The 21,985-nt window shown below is 44.6% G+C and overlaps 2 protein-coding genes across 4 annotated transcripts in view; one reads left to right on the forward strand and one right to left on the reverse strand.

Moving 5' to 3' along the window:
• The window catches only part of TRABD (TraB domain containing), a 31,392-nt gene extending 24,679 nt beyond the window's left edge, over positions 1-6,713 (reverse strand). The window contains exon 1 of one of the 3 annotated variants that reach the window (XM_056512145.1): positions 6,548-6,713. The gene's annotated coding sequence lies outside the window, so the exon portion shown is untranslated. Of the gene's footprint in view, positions 1-5,863; positions 6,038-6,458 lie in introns of those variants that run through there. The other 2 variants (XM_056512152.1, XM_056512158.1) reach the window with 2 other exon arrangements.
• Positions 6,714-18,340: 11,627 nt separating this feature from the next.
• On the forward strand, positions 18,341-21,029 carry LOC130264151 (tetraspanin-7-like). Its single transcript, XM_056512166.1, has one exon. The coding sequence runs from the start codon at positions 18,516-18,518 to the stop codon at positions 19,230-19,232; it is 717 nt and encodes a 238-aa protein (XP_056368141.1). The 5' UTR covers positions 18,341-18,515; the 3' UTR covers positions 19,233-21,029.
• Positions 21,030-21,985: the final 956 nt, after the last annotated feature.

The following is a 21,985-nucleotide window of genomic DNA, read 5'->3' on the forward strand; positions in this document are numbered from 1 at the left end:
ATCTCTATGGACAGGCATCTATTTCCTCTCAAGCTCTTCTTATTCCTACAGCACACACAGGACAGCCATTGCTACTGAGAAAAGTACTGCCAAAGAGGGGCTGTGTTTTTCCCATGCACATGGGCCTTATTCTCTTTTCCCCAAATCAGCAGGTTCAGAAAGAAACACACAGAAAAGTTCAACTTCTTCTAGCAATGCTTACCCTGCACAAAGGCTGATAAAGCAGAGGTAGAAAGATCTCCCTGCCATGCTATTTCACTCACATCAGTCCTCCAGTTTTCCTAATATAAACCAGCTTCAGCAGCACTTCTCTGCACAACATCTTCTCATACATTTTTCATACTTGATAGCCTTAGTCGACCAAAGTGTTTCGGTTCTAGCTTCATATTTAGGCATCTGAAACTCTCTTAAGTTACACAAGAGGTACATGCACTCACAAATCAGGGCTTCTAGCAAGGCAAGTTAAAGAACAGAAGGCCCTTTCCTGTTTAATTTCAGTGAGATAGTTCAGTGAGAAAATTCAAACACCACACAGACAATTCATTGCAGTATCCTCCTACTGTAGGGCTAAACTTGTTCCTTTACTGTCTTGTCTAAATCTGCTTCCTTCACACAGTGATTCAACTGAATCAATAAAAAAGCTCTCAAAAAACCTCTTATGCTCCTACATATAAAACAACATAGTCAGCTACTTTTTAAAGAGATTTTTATTGGACATTTTCCTCCTTCTGAGCTATACAGAAATTCAGAAGCAGCACTTTGTTTCCTCAACAAGGACACTGAAAGAGGGAAATAAAAGTTGTCCATAGTGTTATAATTGCTCTATATTTTCTTTGCACACACATCAGAATAGCTAGTAAAGAAACTAGGAAAGGAGTCATCAACCTACAGCTTGTTCCTTCCACCTTTCATTGAAAGGAAAAGGCAAAATTTTCTGTGTTTGACCCCCTCAACAAACAAATCTAAATGTATCCATTAGTGCTTTTGGTAGCTACAATATCCACTAACATTGCAGAAGGTACCCACATCTCTTGGTATTCAAAGTGTTAATCCTATGGCTTCTGACAGGATTGTATGTACATCCCTGTTTTACAAATAAGTAACTGAGGTGTATGCTTAAATACATCTATAAATCTGACCTCTGGTAGCTAAACAAGTAGTTAGAAGGCCCATGGAACCTTCAAAGCATTTCAATTTTGCAAAAAATTCAATCTGAATTTTCCTTTGTTTTTGATCATTGGTCCTTCTAGGATCCCCACACACTCCACAGGGCAGCAATTCCTTCTAGTAACAAGGCACCACCGCTCGTCCTTGTTCCTCTGAAGTTGCTGTGGGAAAGACAAGAGATAGGCTAGGGACTGAATTTGAGAGCAAGCTGTCGAACAATAAAGCGAGAGTCCTTCAGCGAGAATACAGCACACCTCACACAGGTCATGCTACAACTGAGCCAAAACTGACCTGAACTGGACATAAGCCACAGGCACACACAAAAGACTATGTCACAAACAGACTCATGCGGGAGCCCTCTAACACCAGTATCCCTGGCCAGAACACAGCTTCCATCAGCTTGGCATGAGATGCAGCAATAAAAATTTACCTGCATCTATGTGCATTAAGTGTGCTGTGTTCTTTTCATCCTCTATACCTGCAGTTTCACTAGTAATGGATATTTGATTTAGCTGGTATAGCCTGCACACTTTACATTCATATTATGCACTGCATAAGCACACTTCATTTGAATGCTACTACCCTTTAACAGGATCACTTATTTTATATAAGCAGAAGAGGCATATCAGTACTTCAGAAGATACAGACCCAACTTTTCTCCCACTGACAAACTGTTGCACTCTTTACTCACTGTCTGAAATACCTAACAAAGCAAATCCCATGCTTAACATTTAACCTACTAAGAAGGCAAAACCAAAATAACAGATACCTACTTAAGTCTCAGCACCATACTCTGCAACACAGAGTATTTAAGATTGATGAGGCTTTTTCCATACTTGTGCACATAAATCTTACACATGTTTACAAACAATCATCAGCTCCAAATGGTGTCTACTCTGTTGATAGTCTGCTCGTACTCAGAAGGATGCATCAGAGGAAACCTGCCTGCCAATTAATGCAACAGCCACAAATTCAGAAATTGGAATGTATTTCATAATTATCACCAAGGTGACCTTATTGCATATCCACATATTGCATGTTATCTCTTTGACACAAACCCACGCCTTTGAAACTCAACTGAGCAACTGGCTCTGCAATCACAGATGGTTGTAGAGCACGGCTCTGGTTTCCCATGACTCAGAAGTTCACAAATTTCAAAACGCCTATTTTTACTCTGAGTATCAATGAGGTGTTCCTGCAAAATGAACTGTGCAGCCTATATGCAGCCTAAACCCAGGTACCTGCACACTAGAGTCAATATCATTTGCATGCTTCAGAAGGTAAAACATAAAAGTCAAAGACAACTACATTCATTTTGCTTGAAAGGATGTGTTGAAACATGAGAATATGTGGCCTGGGACACTCAAAACATGTTTATCGGTGAAAGACAAGACAGCATTCTCATATGCTCTGTGGTTTTTTAAGTTACTGCTAGTACACTGACTGGAACAACTTGATGAAATGAGTAAGTATGAGGTGAATCAGGATGGTAATGCACTGCATTGCAGATTTATGAACAAACATTAGCCCAAATCCTTACTCTTTTAAGAGGTTGCAGAGGTTGTAAAGATACTTCTAAATTTAGAAACATGGGACAGAAAGACCACAGTGATGTGGCACAAATCTGGACAGGCACCCAGAAACTAAGTTTTTTAGAATCTACACATCTACCCAAGTCACTTTCGTATTGCATTCCAATGTGAATTACGTGAATTCAGCAAAGACCTAGAACTAAAATAATTTTATAAGACTTTCCTGTATCCAGCAGCTTGGGTTAAAATATCAGCACATGTCCCTCCAGGCCATGTAAAGTTATGAAGTTCTGGTTTTGGAAACTTCTGGTTTTGGAAAACCCCCTGCAAAACACTCCCAAGCAGAACAGAAGGAAAATAGCACAGCTGCTGCACATGTAAGGAGTTCTACAATAAGCAGGTTTTCCACTCTGTTCATTACCTACAAGCAGCAAGCAAAGGAAATGGGTGAAAAAGTTCTGTGGTGCCAATGGCTGCCAGCTGAAATATGCAGAAGCTGCATCTCAAAAGTACCAGCAGATACATTCACTTTTGCTATAAACACTTTGAAACACAATCCTTATGATGGTAAAATTGGGATTTCAGAGAACAAAATAACTTTGCCCAACTGCCAAGCACATTACTTATCAGTAGTGTTCTTCTGCCTGTCCCTTTCATCCTACTCTCCAAACACTATCAGTGAACAAGCTGATCTACTCTTTCAAAATCATTAGGTGAACACAAAGCTGAAAACATGACAGGGGCCCATCTTCGAGAAACAAGAAATGCAGCTCTACTGTGGCAGGGAACTGAAGAATAACTCCTTAGAGACAAAGCTCCAGGGTAGCAAATTCCAACAGTCACAGAAGCCGCACGAGAACACCAACAACTCAGTATTATCAACACACTCACAGGAAAGCTGTTCTACTTCCAGGTCCATCCAGCTGTTGCACCACTCATTTAAACTGCAAAGGACTCTGCACCTAAAAAATTCACTATATACATATATATATATACATATATATATATATATATATATAAATCTCTATTTCCATGACTATCTGCTGCCCTTCCAAGAAGTGAGAAAACTCCTCAGCAGCTCCTGATCCCAGCTCCTCACACACAGGCCTTTACACACTACACTGTTAACTGGTTGCCTTGCTGTCTTTCTGGAGGACAGCTACTAGTCATGCACGTGCAAGATATGCATCCCAGCAAGGCAAGACCAGGACCTCCAGATGCAGCAGACAGGTGATTGGACACTTCCTTCAATTTCACCAGCAGTCATGGTGTTGTTCAGCTGTGGTGAAGGCTCTTGCTCTCTCCCAAAAGCATGCACACCCTCTCAACATATGAGCATGACAGTTGCACTGTCCCAACAACACAGGGTTATTCAGCAGACACTCCTGGAGCTCCAGTGTAGTGCTCAATATGCAGGGTTATCAGGACATTTAAATTCTTGCACAAAGACATGCTAAGTTTCTGCATACCCCAGTGTTTTCAATTAAAACTGCAAAGCAGGTCAACTAAAGGCAGAGGAAGGAAGGAGGCAGGAGTAGAAAACAGCTCCTCTACAGTTTTTTGGTTGTTTTTTTTTTTTTTTTTTTTTTGTTATTAGAAAAAGAAGTGTACAGGATGAGAACTTGTCACTAAGTGCATGCACGTTTTCATACAAATCTACAAATTGTGGTTAATACTAAAGTTATGCTCCTCTGAGCCCTTTCTTAGAAAGGGAGAAAAATAGCCACTGCAAAAGTTTTAAGTTCAATACAGAATCATAGTAATTAAGTAACATGTTCAAACCACTTGAAATTTGAATGGCCCTTTAAAAAAACATTCAATAACTGAAGGTCTGATCTCAGATTCAATTCACATAGGTATTTGCAAATATGTTTCTAATCTAGTAACAATTATCACCAAGAGAATATATTAGTCAGATTTTGCACTAAATCATCTACAAGTGACAGCCAGTGTCCTGTCCCCTGACAGGACAAGTAGAGCTACAGAATCCTTCTTTCCCACTGGCACTGGCTGGCAAAGCACAAGCTGAGATATCACTTCAGACAGAGACAGTTACACACCACTCCCATTAAATCTCGAGCACACTTATCTCTGACCTGCTCTCATTTCTACATTTTCAAAGACTGCCCCAAATCTCTTTCTGCACTTTTCCTGAATAGCAAATAAGGAAAAAGAAGATGCCTCCCAGAAAGTATTATTTAAAAAAAACACTCTTGTGACTCTCCCACAAATAGATGCCAATACCACGTGGTTCATTTACAGTTGTGGTGGAAGCAGCAGCAGTGTTTCATCATATTTACCATATGGAAGAAAGAATACACTGAAAAATCAATCTAACTCTTCTAGCACCAAGCTACACAATACCCAAATCTACAGTTAAAATGCCAGAGTGCCAGACACTGTGAGGACTGAAATTTAAAATAAGCAACTTAAAATTGAAATTTACAATATATTAGTCAAATCTAGTTACTGAATCTTGAAAGTCTACTGACTGCCACCAACAACAGGGCACAAACCAGTGCCTCAGACACAACCCAGATTTTTAAATTAATAAACTCATTTAGCTTAGGATCATTAAATGGACAAGTGTTTTTTCCCTAGGTCTATCCCCTACTAAAATACAGTAGAGAAACTCCTGGAATCTGTTTGGAATTTTTTTTTTTTTTTTTGCATTATTCTGTTAGCTTTCCAAGAAGGAGTACTTCCTTTAATGAAATGAACAGTAGTTACACAGACATACAAAATGGAGAAGTGTCATTCCAGACACCCTGGGTATTTCTTTCAACTAGTATAGTCACCACCACATTTACAAAACAGCATCCAACTTGTAAAAGACCATCCTGTTCTCTCACTTTTTCAACCCATCAGTTGCAATTTTCTGCAAAGTTTTACCAAAGAAAAATACTCTCTTTCTTCCTGAAAGCTAGCAATAATAAGCACCTCTGTTTTGTGGACATCTGCATCAGTATTTTCCTCAAGAGAAAAGCTCAGGTTATGCCTGTGATACGAGTTATGTTTAAGAGTAGGCTAATTTGAACTATCTTCAGAGGTGAATTCAGAAAAAGCCACAACTGTTTAGAGACAAAAAAAAATAAAGGAGAGTCTGGCTTTTCTGCAGCTCCCCGCCAGAACCAAACAAATCCCACGCTCTTATCACCAAACACCTGGATCAGGAGCGCTGTGCCACGTCCGCGAAGCCCCAAACCAGGGAACAGCCGTAACGAAGGAGCTGAGGACACCGGTACAAGCGGCTCCAGGAGTCGCATTTCCCCACCAGTTTCCTGCCCAGCTGCAGCTCCCGGCCGGCAGGCACGGCACGGCAGCGCGGGCCTCCCCGCGGGACAGCCGGGAGACGGCGGGCAGCGGCCGCCCGGCCTCCCGAGCCCCGCGAGCGGCGCCGAGCGCAGCAGCCTGCCCGCTACGAGGCGGAGCCCGCCTGCCGGGAGAGGCCCCTCGGCCCCGCTGCCCGCGGGGTCACCGGCGGGGCAGCGCCCGACCAGCCCCGGCTGCGGCTCTCTCGCCAGGCCCGGGGGGCGCCTCCAGCAGCGGGAGCGAGTAGGGCCGCCGTGCCCCGGCCACCTTCCTGGCCAAGTGGGCGCTGCCCGGCAGCACCTCAGGGCCGGCACCTACAGGGGCAGGGCCCGGTGCGTGCCAAGGGCGAGCAGCGAGGGGATGCGGCCGCGCCGCTCGTAGCCCGCTCCCTGCTGCGGGGCACCGGGAGAACCGCGGCACCCCCTATCCGCTCCCGCTTGCACGCACCCGCCGCGACCTCGGTCGGCCCCAGCACGGCCCCGCTGCCCCCCGGCTCGGCGAAACGCGGCAGCGCGGCCGCCCCCGTCCCCGCTGACCTGCCGTGCTGAGCGATGGGAGCGGCGGAGCCGCCGCTGGCCGGGGCGCTGCGGGCGGAGCGGGCGCGGGGCGCGTTAGCCGGACAACGTGCTGCACGAGTCAGCGCGGGGCGGGCCCTCGCGGGGCACCCTGGGCTTTGTAGTCCTCCTCCGCCCCCGGTCGCACGGCAGCGGGCGGCAGCGGACTACAGCTCCCAGCCCGCGGGGCGCGCCGGCCCCTCCTTCCGCCTCGCTCTCCCCGCGCGGCTCCTCCGCGGGCGTGCGGCCGCTCCGTTCCGGCGCCGCGCGGGCCCGTGTCCGTGCCGGGTCCAGCGGCCGCTCGGATCCGTGCCGGCGGAAGGGCCTCAGGGTCTATCGGGATTTCTGCCGGAGCCCCGGCGCGGAGCGTGCGGGGGTGCCGCCAGCGAGTCTCCGAGCGCCTTCAGCTTCCGTGGGGGGCGGGGGCCCTTCTGGCAGGGAATTGAGCCACGTCTTTGAGGCTGCTTCTCCCTGCGCTGGTGAAGCAACTATGTGGCCGCGCCGGCCGCTCTCAGCCGAGCCCAGCTTGGTGCGGGACGTCCGGCCGCGGGCTGAGAGGCAGCAGCACTGCCCCGGTGTCCGTGGCTGCTGGCGGCGTGCTGGCACACGCGTGCCCGTGCTTGGAACCGTCTGGAAATGTGTACAGAGAAGCAAGAGGGAACCCTGAGGGCTGGGACTGCACGGGGTGTCCATGTGAAAACACGCTGCGGGTCTAATGAAGACTGAAATTGAAGGGATATCACACTCTTTGAAGTTAACCATGATGTGCAGCCCTGCTTGCCACTGCTGTTCTGGCCTTTCTCTTTCTGTCTTGCAGTGGGCCTCGCCTGCTGGAAAAGAGTTAAAATGTTTCACCCACTAAACATGTTACACCATCTGTTTAAGTACAAGGGGCATTTGGTGATACTCCAAATTACTACTCTGACACATAAAAATATTTTACTGGTCAAGAAAACATTTCTTTTCAGAAAGATGTGTCAAGAGTTGATTATAACAACTGGTTGTGTCCTGGAGTTGTCTCTATCCTTTTCCCTCTTCTCTGTTCTGTTTCTGATAAGTCACAGTTCACTGACAGTATGGCTTAAACACCCATTTAATCTGAGCACACATTTATTGTTTAAATACAGTTTCATTTGAACAGACATGAAGGTATGTTTCTGATCTTTTCTTACTTCACATCCTGGGTTAGTTTAGGACTAGGCTGAGCTTTGCAAGTATGTGGTATGTGGAAATCAAGTCCAGACATGTTGAGACAGTTGGGAGTTTTACTTCCTGTTTCAACTTGCCATAAAAGCACTGAGCAGGCATTTCATGTGTGAATGATCAGAACACACCAAATCAAATAAGGTGCAAGGTACACAGACCTTCAATTCTGAGGAAGAAGCATCCAATGTCTGACATAAAAGGAAGAAAATTTCACTTTGGGCATTTTAATCTAGTACTGTACACTAGATTCAAAATATGTTCGTGGTTTTTTCCCCTACAACTGGTGAGTGAAGGCCACCAAGCAAGATGGGACATTCTCCAAGATCAGAGCAAGAAGGTTGATGCTTTTGGAGAGTGTGTCTGATGCCTTTATTGGCAGCCAAGGTCATTGACCCTTTGAATGGTGTCATTTCTGGATGCAGCTGCTCCCCCTGATCACAGCTGCTTGCTTCTGAGTCTGCTTCTAATCCCACCTCTTCCCGGCATCCAGCCACAAGCTTTCCGTGGTAGCGGATCCACCATAGGGCTGTCCTGTAGCAGGTATAGCCTTGTGAATGTTGGCTAAGCACACGTGAGAGGCCCTTATGCTGAATATCAAGTTGGAGTAGAGTCCCTTACACAGCTGATCACAGGTTTTATTCTCAGATTTGCTCAGCTATCAGTGTGTGCCAGGCTTATATTCAAGCCCCAGCTATTTGCAGTGTCATGAGTTTGGTTCAAGCTGATACTGAGTGACAGTTCAGTATTTTTTTGACTGCAGCTCCTCCTACTAAGCCACCGATAGTGTTTTATTCAAACTCTGTGAGCCCCTTGACAGACTACAGATCTGTTCCCAAGATTCCCACTGCTTCAGCTGCAAAAGTTCAATGATTTTTTGGTCAGCACATGGGAAACTGCCTTAGCCTGCCGGAAAGACCTCACCTGATTGGATCTGATTGACAAGCCCTGTACTTTTGGGAGTACTGTGAGCCTTGCTGGTCTGGTTTTATTTTAGCTTGAGATGCTGCATACTGATTATGTCAACAGTTGATACTTTCGTGTATAGTTACTTCAGGCAGTGTTTCTTTTGCTAGCTCAGCAAGAACCGTGGTGGCTGAACATGCCTTTACAAGGACCAAAGTAAGATGCAGGTCTCTGCTGACACGAAACAACGTGCCTGGAGATTCTGCCTGTGCTGTTTCAGCTTGGTTTGTGGTGCACAACACTTCTGAAAGTGGAGAGAGAGGGCTGATACGGGAGGAAGTTTATCAAAAGAAGGACCTCTGCCAGGAAGAGGTCTTAGAGGTGCCCTTGTGGCAGGACCGTGCCAGGAATCCCTCTGACGACTGTGGTGTCCCTGCAAGAGCCTGCGTGACTGTAAATTGTGTTCTGCTCCATTGTGAGTAATGAATGAAAGAGTTGCGGTAATTGAACACTCCATTAATTAGCAATTGCAAGACTAATGTGACATGTAAATCCTCTTCTTAACATTTGAAACATTGAATATCTTCTTTAAATATTGCTATTGATATGGGATTGTTTTGAGATCAAAAGAAAATACCGGTAGTGAAGCGAGAGTGTAGTAGGTGATTCCCGGATTTCTTCAGTGTTTTAACTCTACTTAAAATGCACTTTTTTTAAATACTGAAACTCAGCCCCACGGAATGGTTACTAGCCACAACACAGTATATCTGAAGCAAGTTTGTTGTGTAATGAGCTAGGAAGACTCCTCATGAACAGGCCACTTTCTTAGGCATATAAGTTTCCAGGAATTTTCAAGATTTACAGGGTTAGGAACAAGGAGGGGAAGCTATGCCCACTTCTGCTTGCCCTCCCTTCCTCTCTTTCCTTCTTTTGTTCCCTCTGTCCTGCCTTCTTCTATCATCCATTCTGCTCTATTCTCTCTTTCTTAACAAGTTATTTTTACATAAGGTTTCTTAACAAATTATAGGAGTAATGGTGACATCAGCCAGAAGAGCTGGATTGTCTTCAGTGATCCCTGGTTTGTAGCAGATAAGAGACCCAGTGCAACATTTGAATCAGTTATTCAAGCTTCTGACCTAAACTGGTGTTTGTTTGTATCCAAGCCCAGTAGCTCGTGCTCTGTGAGACCGGAGGACAAACTTTCTCTTTGTAGCAGCCTTCACCTGTTTAAACATTGTTACATCTTCTCTTGCCTTCTCTAGATTAGCTAGCTTTAAGATTTTCCCCACGAGTCCCAGCCTCATGGTCCCACTGGAGCGGAGCGGGAGCGGCGCTGCCGCGGGGCTGGGGCGCCCCCTGCCGGCCGCGCTCCGTCAGCGCCCCTCGGGGACGCTGCGGGCCCCGGGGTCACCCCACAGCCTCCACAGCCCCGCACCTCAGTCTTCTTTTCTGGCGTGATTTTGGGAGACATCATCCATCTCAGACAGGCAGAATGACTAGCAGCTCCGCTGGATTTCTTTGACCGTCCTCCCTGGAGGAGATGCAGTTTTCTATAATTTCGATCGCACTTGCTGCATGTTTGTTATCGCTCAGAAAAGCACCCGGGGGCCGCCTCCAGCGTGCTTCACTCCCTCGGATAGAGAGTATGGTCTATATTCACGTTGCTTCGGAACAGCGTCATCTACACATGCTAAGAGGGAAGTTCGAGAGCGGCTCTGCTGCGCCCAGGAGGGTTACGGCTGTTCTGTCACTCGGGCAGCACAGAGATGGCAGCCTGCCATGCCAAGAGTGCCATCCAGACCCAGTGCCCCCCGTGCACTGGTGTATCTGCTCCTGAGGCTGGGAAGGTCTAGGACCTGCTCCTTCTACAGTGCTTCTGTGACGGAGCTGCTTGTATGTGGCTGGATCTGGCTCCAACAAATCTTATTTGGTAAATCAGAAGAACCAAACTACACACAAGGCTCGTTCAACTGTCTCTGGACTTTACAATTTTACCTTAAGATTTGTGTGGGATGTTGAGACAGTTCATCATGAGTGATTGCTGTTGAAGGGAAGCTGATGGCTGTAAGCCAGGCTTCAACAGCCGGATCCAGCCATAGCTGCTGTGCTGGTGACTGTGGCGTGGGCACAGGCAGGTGTGCAGTCCACAAAGTGCTTGTGGAGGAGGATGGTGTTGATGGCAGAGGGGGTGGAAAGGCTCCTTTGTTCCTCCTCTGCATCATCCCCATCCTCTGCTCTCTTCCTATCCATTAAATTTGTAGCAGACCTGCAGAGCACAGTGCATTGCAGAGGCATTCCTAGTACTTGTGGGTAACACAGCTTGGGTACAGAAGCTGCATCGGCACAGGGCCGTTTGTGAGATCGTTTGTGTGGGAGGCACGAGGTGCGAGCAACACGGCATTGCTGTGACAGCAAGGTGGAGGTGAGACACCTGCTCTGGGCTTCCCTCATCCAGGAGGCAAATCAGAGCCTGTGCTTCTCTACAGGAAAGGCTGGGAAAAAAAGGCAAAACAGAGGTGTACCTCTGTGAGGAAGCCTAGAATTGCACAAATAAATCTTTCTGTTCACCAGAAGAAAACACAAGTCTCACAACAAAGCCTAACCCCCAAAAGCTTTGGAAGACAAGGATAGACAACAGAGCTATTATATGTGGTCTTGTTCCTACACATGAACAATTAAATTGCATGGTGCTGTATTCAACTAATAACAGACTGGATTAGAGCTACAGAGCAGAAAATCTGGGCTAATGCCAATTTGCAATCCATAATGCACATTTGTCTGCCTCAGATTTGAAAGCTGTATGGCATTATGGCAGGCTTTGGTTGTAATCCCTGCAAATAAGTAAACAAATGAGTTGAAGATAAAGACCAGTTTATGAAGCACTGAAAATCACTTCTGGTGTCATGTGAGATGTGGACACAAGAAATAGAATGAGAGGTCCAGATACTTGGTTTAAAATTGTACTGAAACCCCTGGTTTGGCAATGGGATTTTTTTTTCAGTTAAATTCTTCTGTTCTCACAGAAGCCTTGGGGCTTACATAAACATTAACAGCTTTTCCTACAACAAATTGAACTGAGTATTGAAAGAGCTGGGTGCTTCCTGCTCTCCACTGATTCCCCAGGGGATCATTCAAAGCAAAGAACAGTAAGTTAATTTGAGCAGGCAGTGCAAACATTTTCCCACATACTACATCCATATGTGGAATCAGTGAAAGTGCTGTAATCAACTTGCCCACTCATCAGCTCCCCTATTTGCATGAGCTGTGAGACTCCTTATGTGTACATGCATTCATTTGAGGACAAAGCTTGTACAACTGAAGTTCCTGGCAAAGTTCTCTCTCACTACAGCGTCTACAGGACCTGGCTCCAGGAGGTTGCTCTGAGAGGGCTAAAGCTGGAGAGCCTCAATACTGTAAGTATTGTATTTATTCAATTATGTATTTCAATTAAAAAAAAAAAAAATGAAGCCAGTCACATGATTACAATCCCTTTCTTACTGATATCTAAAAATACTCTGATTCACAAATCCCAGCTGCTTTTGCCTTAATAGGTTAGATGGAAAAGTGCTTAACACATGAAAGTTCCTTTCTTAATGCTTTTCTCCTGAAAAAAAGAATTAGGCAGCTAATAAAATCATTAGGGCACCTTAATGTTACATTATGTTTGTGTACATGTTTCAGTAGTAAGGAGTAGTTGCACAATGCAGAATCAGAACCTAAAATCCAAAGTTATACCTACTGCATACCAGAATATTCAATTGCCTCCCATGGATTTGAGTCAAAATGTCAATTCCCATGCCTGTGTCCTCTATTGGACCTTGAAACGAAAAGGTGGAATTTACAAAAAATTAAATGTATTCAAATTTTCTGCAAAAAATTCTGGGGCATACATCTAAGGATAAGAGTGAATAAAAAAATGGAGACATCCTCAAGATTTCTGAGAAGGTGGAAAAATTACTGGTTAAATGCAGACAAGTTTGAAAAGAACTCTATTAGCAAAAAAAAAGAAATAATAAAATTACCACATGGTCACAATGAACAGCTTCCAGTCACCTGCCCTGAGGCTTGTGGTCCAGGTAGAGAGGTTTAAAGAGTTATTACTATTCAATCAGAGTTTAGTGCCCCTAACGAACTTGTAATCTGTCCCTCCATCTCTGGTGAGAATATAGGAACTAACAGCAATAACTTCCCAAGCCACTTGCTTTAGGGCTACCTGCGCCCTCCAACAAAATTTCTCCATCTGAAAACCTGAATAGTTCCCAGACAAGTTACTGCCTAAATTGTCTGCTTTTCTCGGGAAAAGGAACCCAAACAACAACAGCATAAAATCATACTGTTTATATATCATAGACACATTCAGCTGTGTGTGCTGGGCATTTTGTCCAGAAGGATACCGTGAGAGACTGCACTGAAAGCTTTGCCAAAATAAAAAGAAACCCACATCTTCTGTCTTCCCTTGGTCAACTAGATGGATGACCTTATCATAAAGGGAAATTAACTTAGTTAAGCAGGACTTCTTTCTCATCCCATGAAGACCAGTAACTTTAAAAGTACATGAAAAATGTCTCACAAAAATAAAAGAAGAAAGTTTTCAGCAGTCCTTCCTATCCTTCCTATAGGAAATGCTAAGAAAACTTCTTGTAATTCTCACATTTCTACCATGCTGATTAATGCTTTTTTGTCTACCGGCAAGCTATAGAATGAATAATGTAACAGGCATTTTTAATACAAAACTGTAGTAAGAATACTTAAGATTTTATCATCATAAGAGAGCTAAACAAGGTTCTTCATATCTGAGTATCAGAGAAGACAGGCAGGCTGACAAATGATTGTCCTGATTAAAGCAATGATGCCAGTGTGGTGGTTTGTTTGCACACAGACTGTTTCCTTTGCATAAGCCTTTCCTGACCTTTACAGCAGGCAAGAGCAATGCTTGCTTGAGGACAGAAAATTTCATGTGAGCAATTCAAGGAAGCTTGAAAAAAGAACATGGATCCAGGCCCCAAGGCTTGGAAAAACCTCTGCTGTTGTACTGTTGTTGCATTACACAAAAGCCGTAACCATTCACCTCAGCAAGGACATGGATTTGAGTGACCCCAGGATAACAGTGGGGTCTTTCACCAGCCCACACACAGTGTGTGTGGTCACCTTGTCTTCTGCTGTGATGGCAAGATCTGCCAAAACACAGAAGCACAGCAGAGGCAAAGAAGATCCATGTGCAGGTGGGAATCAGCTGGTACATGTGGAATACCTGCCTTTGCTTTGGACCTCTGTTTTCTGCTAAATGCTTCAAAATGAGATTTCCCAATTCCTCACCCAGGGACACAGAAAGCATGAACCTTGCTTGTAACCAAATATTTCTTTTTCCTGCTAACCTTGTGCCAAGCACCAGTGGGAAGCAGGGGACTACTGTTAGGTATTTTTTGATAAAAACACATTGCAGGCAATATATACATCACCTATATATATCAGGTTGTGTGCATTATCTTTTTTATATAATCAGCAATGACAGATGTTCATTTCATAAAGCTGCACTTACAATATCACTAGAAAGTCTACTGCCCATTGATTACATAACAAAATAGAATTACATGTTGTATTGGAGTCTGTTTTATGCATCCAGAGAGTAACAGTCTTCTCCCTTTCATCAGCATTTGTGAAGTGGAAGCCTCCACTGTTGTGATAAAATTAAACAGAGAAGTGGTTGTGCTATGCAATGTGACTCCCTAATTTACCATAATTTACTCTGTTTTGGATTGGCTACTCCACAATTACTATCATGGCATTTGTTTAACGTAAGACAGGAAAAGAAAAGGGCTAAAAACAATAAGGTCATTAACTTTCAAACCCAGAAAAGATGATAACAAATTATACCAACTAAGTGAAAAGTGGAAGAAATTTTTGTTCCTGCAGATCTTGGAAATCTCATACGTGGAAATCTGTATTGATAAGTGTAGCTAAGTGTTATATGAATGATGACTTGCCAAGTACACTAAACTGCTGTCAATATGCACATGACACAGACCCCATATGTGAAATGCTTAATACCCTTAGGTCTTAATACAAGTGAAAACAGAGAATTAATAGAAATATGTTCAAATATTTTAAAATCAAGTGTAAAATTTGGCAATGTTTAATTTTATCTTGTTCTCTCACTACTCCCTGAAAAGTTTAAAGATCTACTTTTTTTAAAAATTTTTATTTTATTCCTTTGACATGGTATTTTGACACGTTACCACCAACTTAGCCTGCATGCTATTTGGATATACTAGTGTTGAAATACATCTCATGACCAGCATATAATAATTTTCTGCAGGGTAAGTGGAAAGTGCATTGAATTTTTCCTTTAGAGACTTGCTCAAGGCATGGATCATATTTTCCTCTAGTTACGGTGAAAGTACAGCTAAAATTAAATTTTGTGTTTTATTTTAAGGTTAAAAAACACATTAGAAGTAAATCATTAATTTAAAGCATCTCTGATCATTGCTATTAATAGCAAAGTAACTGATATGTAGCAGAGATTGTACAACTGAGTTCCTAAAATAAACTTGCTGTGAAAAAAAATAGTGCTCGTGCTCATACTGTTGGTAAAGTACATTAGTACATTCCAGGGATCAGTAGGCTGAGTTCTTCCTTAGGATCACAGTTGCTGCAGGTGGAATCTGCTCAGCTATGCAAGCTGGTAGGAACCCCACCTATATGCCTCTCTGTCTGCCCAAGCAGCACCCCTCAGTCTGCTGATAGAGCAGAAGCAGTTGATCCAATATTTTTTCTTGGACCAAGGGTTTGTGACATGGCAAATAATACCTGGTCTTTCATAATTTATTAATTTTCCCTGAAGGGACCTGCAACTGGAAGTGAGTTCTGTTACAAGTGTTGACACATTTCCTTCCCAGAATGAATGAAAAGATTAAGGGGAAATTATCTTTCTCCAAGTCCACCTTTTCCCATTCAACCTGGACTTGCACCACATCTATGTTGCACAGCCCTAGGAGTCTGTAAAACTATGACTTCTGTTTAATCTGATTCAATTTAAAATAAAGATAACTTTCAGTTTTACATAAAAATATCAATTTGAATTAGATATCTTACACTGAAAAACTGATTTTCATATCAACAGTTCTGTTGAACTCAATGGACTTGAATTTATGGTGTAAGAAATCACTCAACGTGATGAAGCATTACAATCAGACTTTACCATAGGAGTCACTTTTGTTTTGTGTTTACAGGGATCCCACCCAGTAGGCATCTTGTCCATGAGAGGAGCTCTTAAGCATATCACCAGACAATAAACTACCAATAATAAATAGTTACAACATCAAAGGTACACTAATATAATAGAACATTATGGTGGCATCATAGGACTTCTAGTTTTCCCCAAGGTATATAAATGCAGATACTTTCACAATTTATGACTTCACAGACGCTCAAGGAGTCCAATCCTACTTCCTCTACTTACCCAAACGGTTCCAGGAGAATGGACAGGATTTTATACTTGTATAAAGTATAAAATTGTATGCTCATTTCACCCTGTTTAAAAAAATCACAAATGTTACTATCATTTGGCACCTTTCAACACTGAATGCTTAACATGATTTTTGGAGGAAGTTCAAGAAATACTTGCCAATGAAACCAATAGTTATTTTGTGAAACCCATTATTTTGTGTCAAATGCTTCACAATCCCACTGACAGATCATAAAATGTATTTTTGAAGATCTGGATTTCTGTACCTTTAGCACTATTCTTTATTTCTGGCACATGTTCGAGCAACCTGGATGACAACAGATCTGCCCATATTTTGATTGCTCCTATTAGGCATAATGCTTCCCAAGGCACCTGTATGAGCCTGTTCTAAAGCTATTTTGCCTGTGTGCTTTCACTGCAAGGGAGGGCAAGGGTAACAGAAAATCCTACTGACTGGTGTTCTTTATTGGTGTTGAAGCCTGTTGAACCCGAGACAGTGTTCAGAAAAGCATTCACAGGTTTGACCTGTGCAAGGGGTCTCTAGCCCCTCATTAGCACTGCCTAACATAGCTAGTCTAGCCCTTCTGTGAGTTTCAGATGTTTGTGATCTAAACTTCAGAAAAAAATTGCTTCATTGTGAGCAAGTACGCAGAGACATGCGAGATAAGGATGGCAAAACAGCAGCTGGTAGCTTTTAGATGTAGCTAGTTAGCAGTTCAAGGAATCAAAAGGGAAAAACGCTGCTATGAAACGGTGCAAAATCCTAATAGAGAAAGCAGGTGGTTGGAAGATTGCAACACGGCAATGATCAACCCTTTCTAAGGACAACAAGGACTTTTCCCTGCATGGCTCACATGCCTGGCCAACAGAGACTCACTGCTTTGGAAGAAACAGCTTCAGGAATGTGACTGCCCATTTAGATGTGAAACTGTGAACATAATCTTTTAGCTTTTGATTGTGAAATTCCACACCTGCAGACCTCCAGTTTGTCTTTCCTGGGAGCTTTTGTTCTTCCCTGTGGATATTAGTCATATGATTTAGTGCTAAAATGAGTAATATAGTGCTAAAATGAGTAATATAATGCAATGCACGAGGAGTACTTCTAGAGCATGGACATCATCATTCCTAAAACATCTTGACATAAAGATCTGGGAATCTTCAGAGAAGACCTGAGAATCAGATCAAACTAGCTCAGATGTGATTTCTCAAGAAAATGATAAAGCTTAAACTTGTAAACTGGCAAAAGAAGAGAATCTGCAAAACGCAGGAATGATAACATCCTTCTGCTAATGAAACTGTCAAGGCCTCTAATAAAGAACAAGGGATGTTTCAATTACAATTATGCTATATGAATGGTTTGACCAGTATGAGTTTATGGTTGCACATTAAACCTGTGCATTAAAATATGACACATAAAGCACCTCCTTTCCCTCTTTCAATCTGTAAAAGAAAGAAATCAAGAAAATGTTACCATGAAACACAATTAAACTTCCACCTCTGATTGAGATACTGTCTCATTTACAGTTTCCTACTAGTTTTTTCTAACCTGACTTGTAGGAGTAGCTTATCTTTTGCTCTTTTGCAATGAGACTGCAATGATGATGGAATCTTCTTGGAGATTCCTGGGCCACTAGTTATATAACAGTACCTCGCTGTGGTTTAATGTCTTCTTAGTGGCTCAGTGCTATCGTGGACTAAATCAAATGAATTTTTAATGGGGTCAGGCCAAACCGAAAATAGTTTCCAGCTGGGAAAATCTAAACTGAGTGACTGAATGTGTAGTTAGTTAATATTCAGGTACAGATGCTTATTTCTGCAAAGGGTCTTAATAGCACAGTTCGATGAAAAGAAATAAAAGTAATAAAACCAAAACCTCTCGTTATGGTTCCTGTGGGTTGTCTGCGTGTTGCCTAAGTAATACTCCTAGTGCTTGTAAAAGTTTAGTCCCCTGTCCGGGGTAAACCTGGGCTGCAGCACACGCCATTTAAGGTTAATATGGAGCTTTCCTGTTACAGAATGTTTTCGGCTGAGGGTCCGCAGTGCTGCGGGCAGAGGCAGCTCCAGTCCCACCCGTTTCCGCTGCCTGGGGACACGAGCGTGGGCCCGGGGCCCGCTGCCCGCCGTGGGCGGCTCGTCCCCCCGCCAGCCCCGCCCCGGGCCGCGCCCTCAAAACGGGGCCGGAGCCCAGGAGCGCCGGGACTCGCTCCAGGACTCGCTCCGGGTGCAGGGGGCCGCTGCAGCGGGCCAGCACCGACGGCTGCCCGGGGAAGCGGCAGGGCCCGCCTGCACCTCGAACACCGCCGAGGCGCTGTGCTCTGCCCGGCCCTCACCGTGACCGCCGCTGGCCTCCCGGCGGCACCAGGGCCCGACGGCACCATGGCCCTGCTCAAGCTGTCCCTCATGGCCTTCAGCTTCGTCTTCTGGGCAGCGGGGCTGACCATGCTCATCATCGGCCTCTGGGCCAAGATGTCTCTGGGCACCTACTTGGCGCTCTCGGCCAGCGACTACCCCAGCGCCCCCGCCATCCTCTTGGCCACCGGCGTCGCTGTCATCATCTGGGGCTTCCTGGGGTGCTTCGGCGCCGCCACGGAGCACCGGGGACTGCTGCGCGCCTACAGCGCCTTCCTGGCCGTGGTGCTGGCGGCCGGGCTGGCGGCCGGGCTCTCGGCGCTGCTGTACCGCCGGACCCTGGCGCAGGGCTTCCAGCTGGGGCTGCGCCGGGCGCTGCTGGCCTACGGGCAGGACGACGGGCTGGCGGACGCCCTGGACGCGCTGCAGCGCGCCCTGTCCTGCTGCGGCGTGGAGAGCTACCGCGACTGGCTCGCCTCGCCCTGGGGGCTGGAGCAGAACGGCTCGGTGCCCCTCAGCTGCTGCCGGGCCCGCCGCGGCTGCCAGCGCAGCCCGCCCTCCGCCCTCAGCCTGCACCCCGACGGCTGCTTCGGCGCCGTGTCCGCCTTCGTCGGCAGCAACATGTTCTATGTTGCCACCGCCGCCCTGGGGCTGGCGCTGCTGCAGCTCGTCGGTATCGTGCTGGCCTGCCTGCTGGCTGCCCGCGTCCCTGCCCACCTGCTGGGCAGCACCACTCCTCGCTGAGATCCCCGCTGGCCTGCCCCTTGTCCCCTCCAGCTCCCTTCTTTCGCACATAACTGAGTACATCCCACTGGGAAAATCCTTCCTTCATATTCACCATTTCCACTTGAGCATCCTCCTGCAGGCTCCATTCCTCTGGAGCCTGTGTTGGGTGTGCTATGAGCATCTCAAGTCCCTCCGAAGGGCCTGGCCATGTGTTCCACACTGGAGCCTCTGGACCACTTCTCCAGGGAGTGGTGGCAGCACGGACAGATGTCGCTCTCTGAGGCAGCAGGGACATCTGAGGCAAGGCTGGCCGGTTTTCTGGATGATGTAAACACCAAGGCACTGAAATGTGGACCAGGAAAGAGGAGAGGGTCTAGGAGAGCAAGAGAGGTGTCTCTTGACATTACACCATGTGAGCATTCTTCTGAGACTGGAAAATTGTGTTACTGGAAAACTGCTGGAGTGCATGAGGGGCAGGCCTGGTGCAGGGGCACCCAGACAGCCATGCCAGCAGCTGGCACTGGGAGCTGCTTGAGAGTGTCCAGCTTCGTGCATGCCACTGCAGCAAAGATATCCCACCTTCGGTGTGAGTGTATTCAAGCTGTCCAGCTGCTTTTCCCGCTCTTGGTGTTTCCAATGCCGATTTCGATCTAAAGGTGGAGCTGTAGCTCTAAATGTTACTCCCTCCTTCAGGATTGCCTGTCCTCAGCCAGTGTGTCGCTGGTTATATATATCTTTGCAAGGCTGAAAAGACCTAAAACCTGGGTCCCTCTTGTACAAGAACATGGCAAAAACTGTACAATCAGATCTGACGAGGGGTGGCAAGAGGAAAGAAGGGTTCATTGCCTTTCAGAAGTTTGCTTTGGACTTTTGCTGTTAACATCGGGATGAATGGAACAGGCTGACTGTTTTATAGAAGGGTTTCTAAAAATCAGCCCTCAGGCATATTTCCTCTCTCAAAGGATCTGTCTCTGAAGTGTACCCCCACCTATATTTTTTAAGCCAGATCTGTATACAACCTGAGAGTAAATGGAGAATCCCCAAGACTTGCTGGGTAGCCCTGGGTGTATTCAGGTTAGGCAGCAATATAAATCTACAACGTTTTTGTTTGTTTGTTTGGATTTTGGTTTTTTGGGTTTGCATTTGGAGTTTGAGGAAAAGCAAGCCATGCACTCAGAGGGTCCTGAACTTTCAGAGCTTCACTCTGGCTTCTTTCCACTTCCTTAAAACCTGTGAACTCTACTTTTACGTATTTCTCTACCTCGCAGCACAAAGACATGCCCACCTTAACCAGCAAACAGGGAAGTAATGATTTCAGAAAAGAATCAAAGAACAATAAAGAAACTCCAGAACGTGACATCTCTTAGGAACATGACATGCAAAGCTGTGGGGAATGGTCAGATGAGTAAAGAAGATGCCTGGTAGCTTCATGGGAGGAGTGGAGCAACCTTGGGGGAAAGGCTTTTTTTCATGTATTAGTATTGGGTATGAGTATTTAGCTATGATAATCATGTTCCAGGTTAACAGTGTAGTGTGAACAGTCTTCTCAGTCATTTGGGTATTCATCTGCATAGGTGAACTCTGGAAATGTGTTAGGAATCTCTCTTTATAGGGAAAACAGTGCTTTATTTTTGAGGGCTGATGTTTATTATTTTACAAAATATATTTTTTATTTTTGCTTGTAAACATCCCTGTATTTTTTTAGTTATGCAATAGTGGAACTCATGGTGTTTTCTGGAAGTCGAGATTATGTTGTACAGTTTTAACAATGGGCAATGGTAAGTGGTACTTGAGAAATAAAGCTTAGCAGCTGCTAAGATCAAAACAAGCCACTGTGTCAACTCAGTACTTGTGTTGCTGTACATCTACACAGGTGCAACTAAATGCAAGTGAAATGAAGTACACTTTAAAATGCAGAGACAGAAGCATGTTGTGGGTTTTAAAAATTATTTTTCAGGAGATCCATTATAGATGCAATAAAACAGGCGTTGTGGAGAGTGTGGGAGAGGGACATGGAATTGCACCGGGTTTATAAAACGATCTTCTTTATTTGAGATAATAGGCTCTGAAAATTTACAAGAATATGACATTGCTCTATTTTTACTCCACTGATGACTCAAGTTATTTCTGATTTTGACCCATGTTTCTTTATGTGACACACAGCAGTCGGTCAGAATGAAGTACTCTGTTAAAACACATTCAAGCATAGTATAAGTACACATTTCAGTGAATTTGTTCTGGTTTTAAGTTGCTAAGAATATCAGAATAGGAGTAAAAGCAAATTTGAAACATACCAGTGAATGTTTGTATGGTAGTCGGGTCTGAATCTGAGGACATCAGCTGAATGTAATTAATAATTAAGAATGTAAACCATCGCTCTGTACTTTTGGCCTCACTAAAATAGGATAAACCTTGGCAATGACCATGTAAATGCTAAATGTACTTATATCACCAAAGATTTAATTAACTGGCTGTGAGCATTAGTTGAATGTTTATTGCCAGTTACTAGAATTAACAACATTAACTTTTGTAAGAAAGAAATTTCATTCTTCTCTAATTAATTTCCAGATTAAGAGATTCCCAATAGCTGCTTCAGTTGTCTTAAATTCTTTGTGCTCAGTGACAAAATCTTTTAAGTTTTAACATTTATCTGGATTCAAGGTTCATTTTGTTCTGGATGGTCAGAATGACTGTAACTGGAAAATGTTACTCTGGACAGCACCATCTATCCCTTGCTAGAATATGTGTTTGTTTTCTGTCATCCACTTCAA

Source organism: Oenanthe melanoleuca, chromosome 1A, assembly GCF_029582105.1.
Source record: "Oenanthe melanoleuca isolate GR-GAL-2019-014 chromosome 1A, OMel1.0, whole genome shotgun sequence".
Taxonomy (NCBI): Eukaryota; Metazoa; Chordata; class Aves; order Passeriformes; family Muscicapidae; genus Oenanthe; species Oenanthe melanoleuca.

Bases quoted from the DNA above. Each gene is read 5' to 3' on its own strand.
- LOC130264151 (XM_056512166.1), top strand. From the start codon at position 18,516: ATGGCCCTGCTCAAGCTGTCCCTCATGGCCTTCAGCTTCGTCTTCTGG.